The following is a 19244-nucleotide window of genomic DNA, read 5'->3' on the forward strand; positions in this document are numbered from 1 at the left end:
TAGAAATAATTCTGTCATTTGTTTAATGTCATCCATCAAGTGAAAACCAATTTTCTTTTTTCTGTAAAACAGAATATCACAAGTACAGTATCCTTCGTACCCTTAAAAGCTTCTACTATAAGAATCATGCCAAATACAATTTGTAGTAGTGTAAATTTAGCTGCAGATTAAATAGGTCTTGAAATATTTTCCATTTTTTTCCCCAGCCATTACCAGACTTTAGAGCTAATGGTGGAGATATTTCATTTGAGATAACCTGGGAAAAGTTAAAGAAAGCCTCTGAACTTGAACACATCTCCATTTCTGCATTACAAAACAGTACAACAATTTCCATCGATAACCATTCCTACAAAATCAGCGTGGCAGCAAGGAACAATATTAATTCTTCACTTCCTTCAGTGATGATCATCTCCCGAGCGACAGATAATGGTTTGTGTATCTTCAATCCAATTAAAATAACTTTTGAGGGCGCTTATCTTGTATAGTTATTTTACAGTCAGTAATATTTTATTTATCATCATGGAATAATTAATCTAGTCTTGGAATTAAAATGACTGTTTGCCACTGATGTGTTTAAAAACTACTTCCTTCTATCAATGGAGATCACTTAGTCTGTAAGATAATAGCAGTATATGTATCTTTATATATTCCCCATTCTCTACCCACCTGGGTTTTTTCACAAATATAATATGGTACATTCATGGGGTTATCCCAGTGAGCAAAATACATATAGGTTTAACCAACAAGGTCCTCTGTCCTGCATTTGCATATGGATGCAAGGATCCCACTCACACAGAACTCATTGCAGAATCAGGGTCTAGTGACCTATTATTTCAGGCTCCAGTTTTGTGAGCCTGCAGTTCAGTTCCTGATGTTACAAATTTTGATGTTAACTGATGTTAACCAACTACAAGGTATTTGAGTGATTAGCCTCTTAGTGGTAGGGATCAACTTTCAGGGTCCTTTCCCTATTGGGGGCGAGTATTTCGTAATGATGAAACATTATTGAAAAGACAAAATCTGCAGTTTTACCGGTATCCAGTCATCAGGTATAGTAATGGCAATACTAGCATCCTATGAAGTGAGCTGTAGCTCACAAAAGCTCATGCTCAAATAAATTGGTTAGTCTCTAAGGTGCCACAAGTACTCCTTTTCTTTTTGCAAATACTAGCATAGTAATTCTACCAATCTTAATTAGACCTAAAGTATAGGTCTTCCTGCTAGAAAACATATATTATAGATAGATGATAAATATACTATTTTGTGAAGTGCTTTAGTCCATTCTTTCCAAGGTGCTGAAGAAAAGGTTGATCGCACTGACCTTGAAGAAGAAAGAGTTAATGGCACAGTTGATGGCATTTATATTTCTTGGAAGGCCACAAATGCATTTGATGGATACATTGTCGATTGGTGCAACTTTCCGAGGTCCCAGCATTGTGACTTTCAGTGGAAGAGATTCGATTTCAACACCTCCAGTTGTTTTATCAAGTCAGGTGAAAGCAGAACAATTCTTTATTAAGATGTTTATGCTGCAACTCTTTGTTAGGGCATTGAGTGGCATGCACCTGAATTTTAGGAAACAGATTCTGGGAACTCTATTAAAATCTAACAACTGCCCAGTGTGTCAGTTTTTTCTTTCACAGAATCATAGACAGGTAGGGTTGGGCAAGGACCTTGAGAGGTCATAAAGTCCAGCCCCCTGCACTGAGGCAGGACCAAGTAAAGACCATTGCTGACAGGTGTTTGTCCATCAGGACCATCTGTGGTATTGTTTTGTTTACTATTTTGATCAAACACCACAAACAGGTGGTCAACATTACTAGGGTTAGCTGGGATTTGGTTTAAACACCTCCAGTTGTCTTACCAGCACTAAGTAAGAGCTGTGTTTTCTAGGGCCTCCTTTTGGCAACTTCAGTGGTGCAAGATCAGGATTTTTAATGAATTATAGAGCTCCATATAAATCAAATGTGGTTCCATTTTGTTACCTAAAACTACTGAAGCTTAATTTTTTAAAAATGGCTTTATTATTTTCTAGCTGCTTTCATGCCTGGGGTCAGATACAACTTCAGGGTTTATGGATCTCTAGCTAATGAAGATTTTTTCCTGGGGAAGAAGGTTGGGTATACCAAAGAACTGGGTAAGCTGAAAATATTTTACATGTGTACATATTTGCTAAATGGGGCTCATGAAAATAAAGGGGAGTTCTGTAGCTGTACTGTCTTTTCTCTGCCTCCTTGCACTAACTACAAGCAATGTTTGACATACACAATATTGCTTCCCCCATTCCCATTGCATATATTTAATAAAACACTACAAAATGGCCTCTGGTGACTGCTATGAGGCAGTTTGGTTAGTACAGATGTCAGGAAAACAAGAGTCCACACCAGTCAGGAAAACTGAGCTATAACTACATTAGCATATCTTAAAACAAAAAAACTTCAAATCCAGACTCCAGCGAGAAACTGCTGAATTGGAATTCATTTGCAAATTGGATACTATTAATTTAGGCTTAAATAGAGACTGGGAGTGGCTAAGTCATTATGCAAGGTAGCCTGTTTCCTCTTGTTTTTTCCTACCCCCCCCCCAGATGTTCTGGTTTAACTTGGATTTAAACTTGGAGAGTGGTCAGTTTGGATGAGCTATTGCCAGCAGGAGAGTGAGTTTGTGTGTGTATGGGGGTGGGGGGGATGTGAGAAAACCTGGATTTGTGCAGGAAATAGCCCGACTTGATTATGTAAAGAGTTGTCACTTTGGATGGGCTAGCACCAGCAGGAGAGTGAATTTGTGTGGGGGGGTGGAGGGTGAGAAAACCTGGATTTGTGCTGGAAATGGCCCACCTGACGATCACTTTAGATAAGCTATTACCAGCGGGACAGTGGGGTGGGAGGAGGTATTGTTTCATATTCTCTGTGTATATATAAAGTCTGCTGCAGTTTCCACGGTATGCATCCGATGAAGTGAGCTGTAGCTCACGAAAGCTCATGCTCAAATAAATTGGTTAGTCTCTAAGGTGCCACAAGTACTCCTTTTCTTTTTGCGAATACAGACTAACACGGCTGTTACTCTGAAACCTATGATTAAACAGTTGTTTCTGTGCATGACGTAGATGGGTCCACAGGTGTTCTGTGGTACCAGGAGGCTTTCAGGAAGAACAGGCTTAGTTCAGTTTTTATTTGAAAATCAGTGATGTTCAGTTTATAAACAACGCAAATTTAACAAGAGGCAACAGATGGGAATTCAGGAGCAATGCCAAGTGGGGAGATAAACTTTCTAGAAATCAAACATGTTTGTCAATTTCCTTCCTTCCAGCTCCTAGACTTAACCCTCAAGGGGAAATAGCTGAGATGACTTCCCATACTGTGACCGTAACTTGGGATTCTTATCCCGTAAATGAGTCACAGCCTGGATTCATAAGAGGTTATCATGTTTATGTGAAAACCATGGAAGAAGAATGCAGTTTGAAGGGATCAGCAAAACATGCTCTTTCAGGTAATTGATTCTTTGAACCCAGAAAGCTGTACACCCATCAATCCATCACATGCTGAAATGTGTGAAAAGCTGCAGATTTTTTGCTCAGGAGATCAATAAATTGGAGCCTCCTGAAAAGTTCCTCACATGTACATGTTAGGCAGATAAACAAACACACTGGGGAATAAATGGAATGATGTTGATCTCTAAAGTGAGGTAGCTGTTGCCTTCTCTCCAAGAACTGAGTGTAGAGTGCTTTTAATTGACAGAAGCAGGACTCTACCAATATACAGAAGATTACATAGGGCCCCATTTTGTAGGCCATTATGCAGGGAGCTTCCATTGACTTCAAAGTGCACTTCACAGGTGGAATGGCTGCAGTATCAGCTCCCTGTGTGTCACTGAGTTTTCATCTCTGATGAACTGAGCTCTGGCAGAGTTTTCAAAATTCCCACTCATTCTCTTTTTGGAAGATAGACAAAGAAGCTGCTATCAGTTTTATTATGACAGTGGGGATTTTTTAGAGGTAGTTGGGTCTGATTTGTGTGCTGATGTTTTCATAGCTTTAGGGTTGTGGCTCTGTGAAAATTCCCCATTTATTCCATTAAATGAAGATGTGCGTAGCTCTGCTCTACACAGCCTGTTTGTCTAGTGGTGAAGCTGACCTGGGGACTGTGTTAAGCATTTGCAGCATGGAGCTACTTGGCATATCGTCTCTGATTTTCTTGTCTCACATTGAACTCTACTCGAGATGACAAAATTTCAGTGCAGCCAAATTCTCAGACCCTCCCACTGAATGCAAAAAAAATTGTTTATTCTTACCTGTTGATTTCTCTTCTCCAACATGGACCGTGTCCTGATTCACCATCTGTAGGTCCATTCCCCTCTTCTGAGGGGACTGGTGTCAGGTAAAGCTGCGTGTCTGTGTGACCCTGGGCTGTCAGGGGCCTGCCCACCAACATCCTGTCAGAATAAGATTAACTGTGTAACAGTTGGCACTACTGTAACTGTACATACTTGCAAATATTCCCACCCGGGAAGGGTGTAAGAGCAAAGCCCAACCACCTCCCCATCTGAGGTACTGATTGGGGCTGGGGCAGGGGGGTTGTTATCTCAGGCAGAACCGGCATCGAGGCTGGGAAGGATGAAGGATGTGGCTAAGAAACACTTGAAGTGGGAACAGATTGCTAGCCCTGGTTTCTCTGTGTCCTTTGTATTGAACGCATTTCTGCCTCTCAGCTACCAGTAAGGTGTTGCGGGGTGGGGGATGGAGGGTGCAGAGAGAAGAAATGGACAGAGGCAGACCAAGAAAACAAAACCTGCTGAAAAGCTACTAGCAAAAGGTAAGTGAATTGTGGAAGTGGAAACAGAGTTTGTAGCTTGGCAGGAGCAGAGACTTCTGACAGGAAGTTGGTGGCTGGTCCCCTATTGGATTGGCTCTCTGAGACACACTGCTGCTGCTATCTCCAGTCCAATCAGAAGAGGCGCCATCCAACCCAGCAGTAATGAGGTAGAGCAGAGATTCTCAAAGGAATGTATTCTGTGGGGGTATGAGAAGCCGCTCTGCCTTCAAGCTGGGAGGCTTCCAGGGAGCAATGTGCCACCCTTACTTCTCTGCTGCTGCTCGCGGCAGCGCTGCCTTCAGAGCTGTGCGCCTGGCCAGCAGCTGCCATTCTCTGCTCTGCCTTCAGAGCTGGGCAGCAGCATGTGTATTTGTGTGGCGGGAGCTGGGAGGACGTAAAGGACTACAGACACAAAGAACGGGGACGCGATCAAATAAATCTGAGAACCACTGAGCTAAAGCATATCCCCCTTCCTGAAAGGCAATGCATATTAAAAAACAATTGAGAGTAATGGTTTGTAACATCTCCTTTGATTATAGATGGTTCAGTCCTATGTAAATACACTATAGAAAACCCAGAAGAAAAGAGATACGTGGTGAAACACCTGATGCCAGAAACAACATATGCACTGGCAGTTAAAGCTTACACTGGAGGAGGAGAGACCCCCATTGATGCCTATATAAACGTAGATACACTACATGACTGTGAGTTTAGAAAATGAAAATATGATTTGGAGGAGCCAGCAGAGGAGGGGGGCAAGAAGGGAAATTAGCACCTGTCACTGCTGGCTTGTTTTCTAAAAAGATTAGGTAGAGATGAATGGATTTGAGAAGGATCTCAGTTCGAAGATTTATTAATGGATGCAGTCAAATAATACTAATTGCCAAATTAAATGTTATAGTACTTGAATAGCTCCTTTCACCCTAGAAACATTGCCGCATATTTAAAGCATTTTACCATGTTATTTAAACCTCATAATCCCCCTGTAAGGTAGCTAAGCAAATTTATACCCACTTTGCAGATAGCAACACTGAGGCTCATTTACAGAATGGAACCAGTGACAGAGTTGAAACGAGAACCCAGGAATGCTGACTCCTGGTCCTCTTCTCCAAATATTAGAGAGGAATTTTATTTAGTTCCAGCTAATTTTATAAACTATAGAAGAATATAAAACTTAGCTTATATTGGCTGTTGCTTTCATGACCATGTAGCTAATTTTTGTGCAAATAAGAGCTCTAGACTTCCTAACACTGATTTGTATGAAAAACTGGCTTACAAATCCACCAACTCTTGCATTCCATGCTAGATGTGACCAAAGAAGGGTTGCTGCATTAGAATCATGCTCACTAACTGTGGCCAAATTAGACATCCAGAAAAACAAAAGTAATTAATTACTTATCTGTAATTCTGTTCGCTTGAAGATATCACACCAGAATCTCACTCTTGGGACTTGTGTTCCCAAGCTGAAACTCCCCAGCTTTGTCCTCAGAAGAGGTGGAGAGTGGATTAGTGCATGAGAGCCGTACATTTTACACGGAGCAGCATGCACTACCATTACACTTCAGTGCCTAGACCCTCCCCGACAGCTAGTGAATTGTATGTAAAAGCAAGGTCTCCTAACCAAAACCAGTGAGAAGTAAAATAAAAATCCATAAACTAACACTTAAAAATGTCCCAAGAGAAGCCATCCCTTCTGTCCCCCCTTGGTTAATTTAATATCAAAACTCAATTTCCTTCTTCGTTACACCACTGCATGACTCCGTTGGTAACTGTTGTGGACACTTAAGCTCTGGGGACTCACTTCGGTTTGGTGCTGAGCTCCCTCAACTCCCTTGCTTTGGCACTTGGAACACTGTAGTATTGGGGCCTTTGGCCCCCATTAACTAAAGCAGTTAAGCATGTCCTTACGTCCTATTTACGGCAATTCTTTCTTGCACAGGGATAGATGGACTAGAGATGTTTAAGTGCTTTGCTAAGTAAGTGTCTTCAGTGCAACCCCCCCACACCCAAAAATGTAATTTTTACATTGATGTAACCATTTCAGTGTAGCACCCTAGTGGAGACAGGGCACAGGCAGGTTTTGCTTCAGTGTAGCTGCTTGAGGTAACTCCTAGAGGGACATGGGGACTGAACTTGAGCAGTTACATCGAGGTCAGAACTACCCATGCTTTGTCTCCATTGGGGTTTTACTGCAAGATAGCAATCTCAGCATAAAAACACACCTTTTTTTTGCTGTGAAGACATAGCCAACGGGAGGGTATTTATTTACATAGCTACTCCTTGAAATCTTTGATAGTTAGCAAATCAACTCAGGTAAAATGATGGTGTCTGTAAGTAAAAGGCAATTAAAAAATAAAAGGACTGGTAAAGCTGAACTTTTGGCAATAAAAATAAATGCCAAAAAATACATGTGTTCACTTATAGATTTGCAGGCCAGAAGCTCTAATTGTATTGATTCAAACAAGGGAAAGTTAGAAAACTGTTTTTTGAAATACTATTTTTCTTTCATAGCAAAGATTTACCTTCCAGTTCTGCTAGTGATCATTCCTTTTGTAGTAATAACTGCTGTGTGCTTCTGGAAAATCAAGTGGTAAGTTCATTATAATACATTTTCCTTCTGTGAATAGAGAAATGGTCTGTTTTAATTCAAAATGGAGTTGTTGTTTGTCTATTTAACCCCCCTTCATAATACCTCCTTCATTTCTCTCTTTGAGCGTCTTAGTAAGTGGATGCCCTGAATATTTGGCTTCCTGTGGTATATAGTACATGGCATCTCCACTTATTTCTGTAAGAATCTTAGCCCTGCTGTAAAGGTGAAGGGAGAATGAATGTTGACAAATGAAGAGAACAAAGTTTACTTGTTTGTCTGTGTTTTTCTAGGGTGAAGGATTGCTGTTATCCTGAAATTCCCAATCCTAACAAGAGCCAAGTCCTCTCATTTAATGGATTAAAGGTGAAGTCATTAGACAAATCCAATAACTTTAATTTTTCTATTCTCAAACTAAGGTCCAGCAAAACGTATTAGAAGAATTTTCTTTCTGTATTGACAATTATTTTTAATAATGATGCTCATTTTACAAATGGCTTGTCTGATTAACTTTACTTTTGGTTGAAAAAAGTCTCCATTTTCCATCGACATGACTCTGTAGTGATTAGTTTACGCTTTGAAGTCTGTCTTTGCAAGGATAGGCTCTAGACAGTTACTTCAAAAGTTATAAAAGCTCTTTCCACACTCTCAGACCTGTCAGAGCAAAGTCCTTCTAATGCCCTTTGATATCTTAGCTTTCAAAATTAGAGCTTAAATTTGACTATTCCTCTGAGACATGCACTACATCTTGACTATGGGAGTCCTGTAAACTATGCATGATTGCTGCTCCCTCTCCTGATGTTTGCTACAGCAAGAAGTTAGACTTCTGGGAGAACTTAACCTGCCAATGTTTATGTTCCTTGTGGATTTTTAGAAGGACAAGCCCCCCAGACAGGTTTAACACAGTCAGGATATGTCTACACTTACAGAGTTTTTGCGCTGTAAGTTTCACCAGTGATAGGGAACTGGTGAAAGTAAAGCGCTGGTTTGTGTACTCACTCAATTCCTCAGGTGTCAGAGAGTGTTTACACTACCAGCACTTCCATCGCCAATGAGAGCAGCGCTGTAGGGCAGCTATCCCACAATGCAGCTCTCTCAATAGGTCTTGTCGGAAGGGGGGTGTGCAAACAGAAGGCATTCTGGGTCCCGTGCTGCCGTGCTTCATGTCCCAGCAGCCCCATTACTTCCTTGTTTCTTCTGTGGCATTTTTTAAAAAATCTCCTGCTGTCTGGCTGCTTTCCCCGTCACATCTACAAACTAAGGGAAAGGGAGCTTCAAACGTCCCAGGGCTTACAAGGGAAGGGGCAGATGTCTGTGCGTCAGAGCAGAGGAGGTGCTGAACAGAGTGGTCACTTTTGGAACTGTGGGATATCCTTCGGAGGTCAAAAGGGGTTTACAATAGTAGAATGTGTCTTCACTTTCACAGCAGCGCAAAAAGAACAGTGGTAAGAACTGTATGCCTCTCGTGAAGGTGATTTTGTTTTTGCAGTGAAACTTCTGAGTTTCAATGCAAAAAGGCATTAACAAGTGTAGATGCTCCCGTGGTTTTAGTGCAAAAAAGGGACTTTTTGCACTTTAAATGGTAAGTGTAGACATACCCTCAGTTGCAGTCTTAATTATGGTTTGCAGTGTTACATGACGGACACTAATTTAAGAACTTGTACATCTGTTCAAAGGGGCATGGTCTCTCATTGCTCAGCAAATTTCCTCTGTTGAGATGAGAAAAAGAGCTCTCCAAAACTGTCTTGTAATTAGATCCAGCTGAAGATCAAACTTCCAGCGAACTAGAATGATGTGTATGCCCTCCCCCTCTGATCCTATACATCTTGTAAAAATTCTGACTATACCGAATTTACTCTACATTTCTAAAAATGCTTAAAATAATCATTCCCTTTTCACCTAGTCAGTGTATTTTTCATTGTTCTAAAGTAACTGTCTTCTCATTGCTCTGCAGCTTAATTCTGAAGCAGTACTGAAGCTAAGTGACTGCATTCCTGATACTGTAGTATTGGAGAATACATCAGAAGCCAATACACTACAGCTGAGGAGCCATGGGACTATTTTAGAAAGTGAAAGCAAAGTTATCAATCCTTCCTGGGTGTATTTTATTCAAAATGAAGTGGGAAATTTGATGTGCACACAGTCGGCTCCAGAAGCTTGCACTTCATTTGAAAACTTAGCCTATTCTTCCCAGACTGCACTTGGTTCCAGCCTCTATCAGAACCTGTGGATGTCAGAAAAGAGTGAGCCACAGTTGTCTATCTTGTTGTACCAGCCACAGCATTACATTGAAATTCTGAGTAAAGACACTGTCACATCATTAAGAGAAATCACTGAGAGAGAAGGTAGTTTGAGATATATTTCACAAATGGAAGTACCTCGTTCTGAGGCTAAGTTGAGTGATTTGCCCCATTTCACTGAGCCCATAGAACATTCAAGTTACAAAATACAAACAGTCTTGGGTTCAGAGCTGGTCACATCTACATCTGATGAAGGCATTCAGAGTCAGGACAGCTCTACTTCTAGCAACTCAACAGCGTTATTGCTTCCAGGCCGGCATTAAAAACTGACCTGCACATTTAAACAATCCATATGCTGCAGTTCAATCAGAAGTTAAGGGCATTAAGTAGGAATTACAGGGTGAGATGGTATGGCCTGTTGTATCTACACATTCAGATCACAGCTGTCTCTTCTGGCCCTAAAATCTATGAATGCGAGAGATAAGATGCACCATGATTTGTGCAAGGTCACTAAACTACAACAGAGAACATTTTCATTCTCTGATCACAGCCAAGGGACACCCTTCACATGTATTATCCGGCATGGACTTATTGCATTGCTGACGCTAGCATAGAAGGCATGTATTGTGAACCTCAGCATGGAACATTACTCCTAACTTTGAACTCCCTGGCTTTGATTGGTTGGGGTCAGAATGTTAGTTAACTGTGTTTATTTAATTTTCCACATAACAGTAATAAAAAAAAATTGCCACGAAAGATCAGCTGAAGCCTTCATTCTGGGGGCTAAGTGCTTAAAGGAATTTATTGTGGTACACAGCACTAGCTGCACCTTTGACCCTTCTCTGGGCTCTCTGAGTGCACCCCTTCAGGTGCTAGGCCCCATGCCTTCACCACCTGCCTCTAGGGGGAATCCCATGATTCTCTCACTCTAAGACTGAATCTCAGGCAACAGCCCTCCTTCCGTGTACCAATCATGATTGCCCAACTGGGTTCGGCCTTGCAAACCCTGCAGCAACTCTGATCAGAAGTGAATATCAGGACCCAGAATGGCCTTTTCAGAAACAAAGGATTGTTTCATCTCAACAGTAGAAACAAAGCATAACAAGAGCAAGGGTGTTTTAACACAAGAATTACATACATCTCAATTTTACCTAAGCTTAGGGTCCAGGCACCCTCACTTCTGACTGCTGAGTTCAGTCTGCAGCTCAGTCCTGGTCTACATTACGAGTTTAGGTCGAATTTAGCAGCATTAGATCGATTTAACCCTGCACCCGTCCACAAAACGAAGCCATTTTTGTCGACTTAATAGGCTCTTAAAATCAATTTCTGTACTCCTCCCCGACGAGGGGATTAACGCTGAAATCGACATCACAGAGTCAAATTTGGGGTAGTGTGGATGCAAGTCGACAGTATTGGCCTCCGGGAGTGCTCCATTGTGACCGCTCTGGACAGCACTCTCAACTCGGCTGCACTGGCCAGGTAGACAGGAAAAGCCCCGCAAACTTTTGAATTTCATTTCCTGTTTGGCCACTGTGGCAAGCTGATCAGCACAGGTGACCGTGCAGATCTCATCAGCAGAGGTGACCATGGAGTCCCAGAATCGCAAAAGAGCTCCAGCATGGACCGAACGGGCGGTATTGGATGTGATCGCTGTATGAGGAGACGAATCTGTGCTATCAGAACTCTGTTCCAAAAGACGAAATGCCAATATATTTTCAAAAATCTCCCAGGGCATGAAGGACAGAGGCTTTAACAGCAGTGCCGCGTGAAACTTAAGGAGCTCAGGCAAGCCTACCAAAAAAAAACAAAGAGGCAAACGCCCACTCAGAGTCAGAGCCCCAGACATGCCGCTTCTATGATGAGCTGCATTCAATTCTAGGGGGTGCCCCTACAACTACCCCACACCTGTACGTGGACTCCTGCAAGGGAGTCTCATGCAACAGGGATGAGGATTTTGGGGACAAGGAAGATGAGGAGGGGGAGGTTGAAGATAGCGCACACCAGGCAAGCGGAGAAACAGTTCTCCCTGACAGCCAGGAACTGTTTATCACCCTGCAGCCAATACCCTCCCAACCTGGGCTTCCGGACTTTGAAGGCAGAGAAGGCACCTCTGGTGAGTGTACCTTTGTAAATATAATACACGGTTTAAAAGCAAACGTGTTTAATGATTAATTTGCCCTGAAGACTTGGGCTGCATTCATGGCCAGTACAGCTACTGGAAAAGTCTGTTAACGTGTCTGGGGACGGAGCGGAAATCCTCCAGTGACATCTCAATGAAGGTCTCCTGGAGGTATTCCCCAAAGCCTTTGCGAAAGGTTTCTGGGGAGGGCAGCCTTATTGCGTCCTCCATGGTAGGACATTTTACCATGCCAGGCCAGTAGCACGTAGTCTGGAATCATTGCATAACAAAGCCTGGCAGCATGTGGTTCCGGTGTTTGCTGGCATTCAAGCAACATCCGTTCTTTAGCTCTCTGTGTTATTCTCAGGAGAGTGATATCATTCATGATCACCTGGTTGCAATAGGGGAATTTTATTAAGCGGACATTCAGAGGTGGCCGCTCCTGCTGGGCTGTTTGCCTGTTGCTGAAAACAAATCATCCCCGCTGTTAGCCACGTGGTGAGGGGAGGGGTGAAGTGATCATCCCAGAAAATTGGGCGTGGGGAGGGTTTAGTTGGGTTTGTGCTGCACGTTAACCTGAAAACATCAGCCCCTCCTTTTAAATGACCAGTGTGTCTTTTTCAATTGTACTCTCCCTTTTTTTCCCTCCTGCAGCTGCAAATGTTTCAACGCTGCCACTAGCATCTCCGTCCCAAATGCTAGCGCAGATAAGAAGCCAAAAAAAAGTACTCGTGCCGAAATGTTCTCTGAGCTCATGCAGTCCTCCCACACTGAAAGAGCCCAGCAGAATCTGTGGAGCAGACAATGTCAGAGTCCAGAAAAGCACAAAATGAACATGAGGACAGGAGGGACACGTGAAAGGACAAATGGCTGGAGCAACAGGAGAGGTGGCAGCAGTGTGATGAGAGGAGGCAGGATGCAATGCTGAGGCTACTGGGGGGATCAAACTGATATGCTCCGGTGTCTGGTTGAACTGCAGGAAAGGCAGCAGGAGCACAGACCACCACTGCAGCCCCTGTGTAATCAACTGCCCTCCTCCCCCAGACGCCCAAGAACGCAGTAGGGGTGGCCCCTCCGGGCACCCAACCACTCCACCCCAGAGGACTGCCCAAGCTACAGAACGCTGGCATTCAATAAGTTTTGAAGTGCAGTGTGGCCTTGTCCTTCCCTCCTCCCCCACCCCACCCGATGCTTCCGTCCTGGCCCACCCCTCCCAGGCTACCTTGGCAGTTATCCCCCTATTTGTGTGACGAATTAATAAAGAATGCATGAATTTGAAACAATGACTTTATTGCCTCTGCAAGCGGTGATCAAAGAGGGGGGAAGGGAGGGCGGTTGGCTTACAGGGAAGTAAAGTGAACCAAGGGGGTTGGTTTTCATCAAGGAGAAACAAACCGAACTGTCACACCATAGCCTAGTCAGCCATGAAACTAGTTTTCAAAGCTTCTCTATTGCGCAGTGCGCCCTGCTGTGCCCTTCTAATTGCCCTGGTGTCCGGCTGTGCGTAATCAGTGGTCAGGCAATTTGCTTCAACTTCCCACCCTGCCATAAACATCTCCTTACTCTCACAGATATTGTGGAGCACACAGCAAGCAGTAATAACAATGGGAATATTGGTTTTGCTGAGGTCTAACTGAGTCAGTAAACTGCACCAGCGTGCTTTTAAACGTCCAAATGCACATTCTACCACCATTCTGTGCTTGCTCAGCCTGTAGTTGAACAGCTCCTGACTACATTCTGCATAGACTACATGATAATGCATGAGGTGTTTACAATGCTCATAACTGCCATGGTGAGCTGAGTGGGCTCCATGCTTGCTGAGGCATGGTGTCTGCAGGAGAGCAGAATTGCAGGGGAAGCGGTGGTTTGGATGACCAGTTTTGCAGACCTACTGCACTGTCTGCTGCCAGGACACAACAGCTGAGCGGGCTGCACGCTTGCCATGGTATGGCGAGACAAGAGCAGCCGAGCAGAGTTGCAGCGGAAGCGGCAGATGACAACAGTCTTATAGAGGACCTGCGAGACCACCAGGAGAGCAGAGTGGAAGCGGAAGCGGTTGCAGCCCTACTGCACCGTCTGCTGAAAGCAGTATGGCGCCCGCACAGAAGAAAGGCGCGAAACGATTGTCTGCCCTTGTTTTCACAGAGAGAGGGGTGACTGACGACATGTACCCAAAACCACCCACGACAATGTTTTTGCCCCATCAGGCATTGGGAGCTCAACCCAGAATTCCAATGGGCGGTGGAGACTGTTAGAACTGTGGGATTGCTACCCACAGTGCAACACTCCAAAAGTTGACACTCGCCTTGGTACTGTGGACACACTCTGCCAACTTAATGAGCTTCGTGGGGAGACACACAATTGACTGTATAAAATCGCTTTCTAAAAAATTGACTTCTATAAATTCGACCTAATTTCATAGTGTAGACAGTGCTTGGTTAGAGACCTTCATCAAAGCCTTCTTGAAGAAATTGAAGATAAGCCCTAGAAATCCAGGAATTCTGGCTGCTTCATGTTCTGCAAAACTTGGTCCAGACAGAGTATGCTTTCAAGGTTGATAGTCTTCTAGATGAAATAAGTGATCTGATGACTTTGGATGACAGACCCAACAGTACTAGTGCTTCCCTTTCCAATAGGAAGGCTGTTAGATGCAGCCAGTTTGGTCTGGATGAAGCAGAAGACCTTGTGAGAGGAAGTCCTGTCTCTTTGGAAGCTGTAGTGGCAGTACTATTTCAGCTCTAGTCCAAAAACCAAGGTCTCCTTGGCCAATGTGGGGTTACCAATATTACCGTAACCTGTTCTCATTTTATTTTCTGGGCCACATTCCCTAATAATGGGAAGGATGGAAATGCAGAGGGGGCCCTGTGGCCGTCTGTGTGATAGTGCATCTGTCTCCTTGGATCTGGGGTCCACTCCTCTGGTGAAGTACTTTGATCTTGTCACATTCATGTGGTTTGTGAATGTGTCAGTTGAGGGTAGGCTGAAAGATTGGACAATTAACTTGAAGACTTCCTGATACAGGCACAATTCAGAATTGCTCATTTTGGGCCTGCTGAGCCAGTTCACCTTCTGGTTCAGGTCTCCCTTTACATGAACTGCCCTCAGAGAGACGAGAGAGTGCTCCGCCCATTACGTGATTTCCATTGCTCTGGCATGTAACCCTGATCTTGTTCTCCTGTGGTTGTTCACATATGTGACTGTGGTCATGTTATCCGACTGGTTCCTCTCTAGGCTGGAATGAACCTTGGGTAAGCTCAAGCTTGACTGCATAGTTCTATGAGCTATATGTTGTGGGTCCTTTCCTCCATGTTGTAGATGTCTTGAGCTGTTTGGGATGCCAGGTGTGTTCCCCTGCCCTCCAGACTGTCATCGGTTGTCAGGATCAGGGGATCTGGAAGGCATATGTGCATTTTCTGGCAGGCATTGCCCTGGGCTGACCACTGATTTAAGGAGTTGATCACCTGTGCCGGAATCCTTATTTGATCTTTTATGCATTCTGGGAAATGGGTTCCATACCTTGAAGATGAAGCCTTGAAGGCACCTGATGTGTGCTTATGCACAGGCCTGTCCCATGGAGTGATCCCTACGCACAATACTAGAAGGCCTAGCAATTGAATTTTCACTGCAATAGTGGGCGCTCCTGCAGTTCCAAAACAATGTGAGGTCTTCTTGAACCTTCTGGAACCTCTCTAGAAGAGGGATATATCCTTGCTATCAAGGTATCTATGTCCACTCCCAAGTGAGTTATTTGGGTGGACAGAATCAAGGCGCTTTTCTCGAGGTAGATAATAAAGCCATTCGCGTACAGGAGATTCAAGGTTAGGGATGTAACAGTGTGTGCTGTTTCTGATTAAGATGTCATGCAGGAACAAGTACAGATGGATCCCCTGAAACCTGAGTCTGGCTATGATTATCACCACCACCTTTGTAAAAACATGTGGGGCTCAAGACAGGCTGAATGGGAGGCATCTGATATTGAGATTGCTTCCTGCTATAGGAAAACCCTAGGAACCTGTGATGGCACAGTCTGCCAGGGATGTGGCTATATGCATCTGCCAGGTCCACTGAAGTCAGAAAGGTTTCAGAGGGGTAGCCATGTTAGTCTGTATCAGTAAAAACAGACAGGAGTCCTTGTGGCACCTTAGAGACGAAAATTTATTCGGGCATAAACGTTCATGGGCTATAGCCCACTTCATCATATACATGGAGTGGAAAATACAGTAAGCAGGTATAAATATACAGCACATGAAAAGATGGGAGTTACCTAACCAAGTGGGGAATCGGTGCTAATGAGGCCAATTCAATTAGGGTGGATGTGGCCCATTCCAAACAGTTGACAAGAAGGGGGTGAATATCAACAGAGGGAAAATTACATTTTGTAGTTCTAACAAGGCCAATGCAATCAAAGTGGATGTGGCCCATTCCCAACGGTTGACAAGAAGGTCTGAGTATCAACAGAGGGAAAATTATTTTTTGTAATGACCCAGCCATTCGAAGTCTTTTTTCAGGCTTAATTTGATGGTGTCAAATTTTCAAATTAATTCCAGTTCTGCAGTTTCTTCTTGAAGTCTGTTTTTGAAGGGTTTTTTTTGTTGAAGAATGGCAACTTAAGTCTGTTATTGAGTGCCCAGTGAGATGGAAGTGCTCTCCTACTGGTTTTTGAATGTTACAATTCTTGATGTCCGATTTGTGTCCATTTATTCTTTTGCGTAGAGACTTGGCCATTGTATATGGCAGAGGGCAATTGCTGGCACATGATGGCATATATTGGTAGATGTGCAGGTGAATGAGCCCTTGATGATGTGGCTGGGTCTTATGATGGTGTCCCTTGAATAGATATGCGGACAGAGTTGGCAACGGGGTTTGTTGCAGGGGTTGGTTCCTTGGTTAGTGTTTCTGTTGTGTGGTGTGTAGTTGCTGGTATTTGCTTCAGGTTGGGGGGCTGTCTGTAAGTGAGGACTGGCCTGTCTCCCAAGATCTGTGAGAGTGACGGATCATCCTTCAGGATAGGTTGTAGATCCTTGATGATGCGCTGGAGAGATTTTAGTTGGGGGCTGTAGGTGATAGCTAGTGGTGTTCTGTTACTTTGTTGGGCCTGTCCTGTAGTAGGTGACTTCTGGATACCCTTCTGGCTCTGTCAGTCTGTTTCGTCACTTCACCAGGTGGGTACTGTAGTTTTAAGAATGTCTGATGGAGATCCTGTAGGTGTTTGTCTCTGTCTGAGGGATTGGAGCAAATGCGGTTGTATCTGAGGTCTTGGCTGCAGACAATGGATCGTGTGATGTGGTCTGGATGAAAGCTGGAGGCATATAGGTAAGTATAGAAGTCAGTAGGTTTCCTGTATAGGGTGATGTTTATGTGACCATCACTTATTTGTACTGTAGCGTCCAGAAAGTGGATCTCTTGTGCGGACTGGTCCAGGCTGAGGTTGATGGTAGGGTGGAAATTTTTGAAATCTAGGTGGAATTCCTCAAGGGTCTCCTTTCCATGGGTCCATATGATGATGATGTCATCAATGTAGCGCAAGTAGAGTAGGGGCATCTGATGAAATGGGTTATATCCCACAAAAGCTTATGCCCAAATAAATTTGTTAGTCTCTAAGGTGCCACAAGGACTCCTTTTTTTTTTTTTTTTTTTTTTTTTTACACTAAAGTCAGAAAATTGCCCTGGGACAGTGATGACACCACAGAGATTAGGGTCTCCATTCAGAACTTAATTTTCTTCATCTACTTTCTGAGCCTCTTGAGATCTAGAATGGATTGGATTCCCCCCAACACTTCTGAATGATAAATATGGAGAAGAACACTTTTGTAGTAGCCAGGCAAGGTACTAACAAACTTCAACAGGACTTTATTTTTAATAAAGTGGAAACCTCTTTTCCAAGCTGCTGCTGCACCCTCTGTAGCTCTCCCTCAGCCTCTTCAACTCCTCCCTCCTGTTTCCTGTCCTTTCAGACTCCCAACAGCCAGTGCTCCCAATTCTAATAATTACAAGCAACATCTAAACACCACAAACACTGAGATTCTTTCTTCTGAGGGAATGGTCCCTATTACTCCCATATCCAGGAGGTGAAAATTTTTGTTCTGGACTAGACCTTGCTTTAAAGGGTCATTTGAGATGGGGGAGCTGAATGAAAAACAGATGGGGTGGAGCCTATAACTCAAGGGACGATCCCTGGCTCACTGATCTATTTCCTCCAGAAATGGGAAATCCTGCCCCTAGGCTTCAGCTCCTGGTGGAAACCTATGCAGTCTTTGTCATAAAGAGGCTTTGGGAGCAGCAGAATTCCCTTGGGCTTGGCTTTCTTCCCAAATCAAGATTCTACAGCTTTTTCTGGAGAACCTGCTGTCTCTGTGTTGGTAGTTCTGTGAGGATGAAGGCCAAAAGGAGCACTTTCATCTGAAAACTGGTCTCTACTCTCTCTTAAAGGCATGGTGTGATGTCAGGAGGGCCTCTCTAGATTTTGCAGCATTGTCTGCCACTGCCTTGTCTAGCTTCTTTCCAAAAAGCAGGGCTCCTGTGAATTTGGCAGAGCACAGCACCAGCTTTGAGCGTCTATCCATCTTCCACAAGGACTGAGCCATATGTGATGCCTGGTCACTGAGCTCGTGGCCATAGCTTTGGTTGAGATTCAGTGTGTCCAATGAGGGAAACTTTCTTTAAATAGATCCAAAGTCAGGGTGACCTCTAGCCTTGATGGCTCAAGAAATCTTCCAGCCAGGAAAAAGATGTCTTAAGAAAGCAAGTAGCAGTCAGGGACTCTCTGAGGGAGACCTCAAAGCCTTTGAGAGTAGCCTCCATTTTTCTATCCATGGGATCCTTCAGATAGAACCATATCTTGAGAGGGGGATGCTACGGCAGGGTCAACCTTTGGTATCTCAGTAACTGGAACTTTCATTCCTAGATCCTACAGAACCCAAGATCCTTTCTGTTAACATGCTTGCCCTTGTTTGGCTTACCCCATTCTTCCCAGATTAATTCCTTGAAGGAGGAAGGTAGGGGAATCACAGCCTCAGGGGAGTATTTTGAGGAGAGAAATTGGCTCAGAGGCTTACTCTTGGGATTTTTTTAGGTTGAATCTGAATAGTAGATACAACCTTGTTGGTATATGGCCCTGAATTTCTCATGGTGGGGGGAGACAGGGGAAGGCTTTCCCCAATCCTGATCAAAGTCAGAGCCTGACAAGTCACCATTCTCTGTGGAGGGGGAAAAAGAAGAGGACTCATACCACCTAGATCTTTTTACACTTTCTTCCTCTTTTTTTGCATCCTTTGATTTTTTTTTAGCTTACCTAGAGAGCTTATGAGCTGTTGCGGCTTTGGTGAAGACTTGTGCAGCTAGCATTGCTGAGAGCCTGATCTCAAAAGATCTCCTCCTGAGTCTTCCCCTGCTGTGTCCCATTCCCCCAGGGATGTGGAAGAGAAAAAGTTTCTAGAGTCCTCCCGGCCAAATTGGGAAGTGCTTATGAGCCCTGCTTCTTTCCCCAG

General features: G+C 43.9%; 1 protein-coding gene across 12 annotated transcripts in view; it reads left to right on the top strand.

Moving 5' to 3' along the window:
- The window catches only part of OSMR (oncostatin M receptor), a 68498-nt gene extending 55458 nt beyond the window's left edge, over positions 1 to 13040 (top strand). For 11 of the 12 annotated variants that reach the window (XM_075128438.1, XM_048851189.2, XM_075128442.1 and 8 more), the window contains 9 exons: positions 207 to 429; positions 1293 to 1493; positions 2036 to 2137; positions 3310 to 3489; positions 5351 to 5515; positions 7323 to 7401; positions 7692 to 7764; positions 9353 to 11751; positions 12412 to 13040. In XM_075128438.1, the coding sequence (XP_074984539.1) occupies positions 207 to 429; positions 1293 to 1493; positions 2036 to 2137; positions 3310 to 3489; positions 5351 to 5515; positions 7323 to 7401; positions 7692 to 7764; positions 9353 to 9961 (1632 nt within the window). In that variant the 3' untranslated portion in view covers positions 9962 to 11751; positions 12412 to 13040. The remainder of the gene's footprint in view (positions 1 to 206; positions 430 to 1292; positions 1494 to 2035; positions 2138 to 3309; positions 3490 to 5350; positions 5516 to 7322; positions 7402 to 7691; positions 7765 to 9352; positions 11752 to 12411) is intronic. The other variant, XM_075128445.1, reaches the window with a different exon arrangement.
- The last annotated feature ends 6204 nt before the right edge of the window (positions 13041 to 19244 follow it).

This window comes from Caretta caretta, chromosome 5 (genome assembly GCF_965140235.1).
Source record: "Caretta caretta isolate rCarCar2 chromosome 5, rCarCar1.hap1, whole genome shotgun sequence".
Lineage (NCBI taxonomy): Eukaryota > Metazoa > Chordata > Testudines > Cheloniidae > Caretta > Caretta caretta.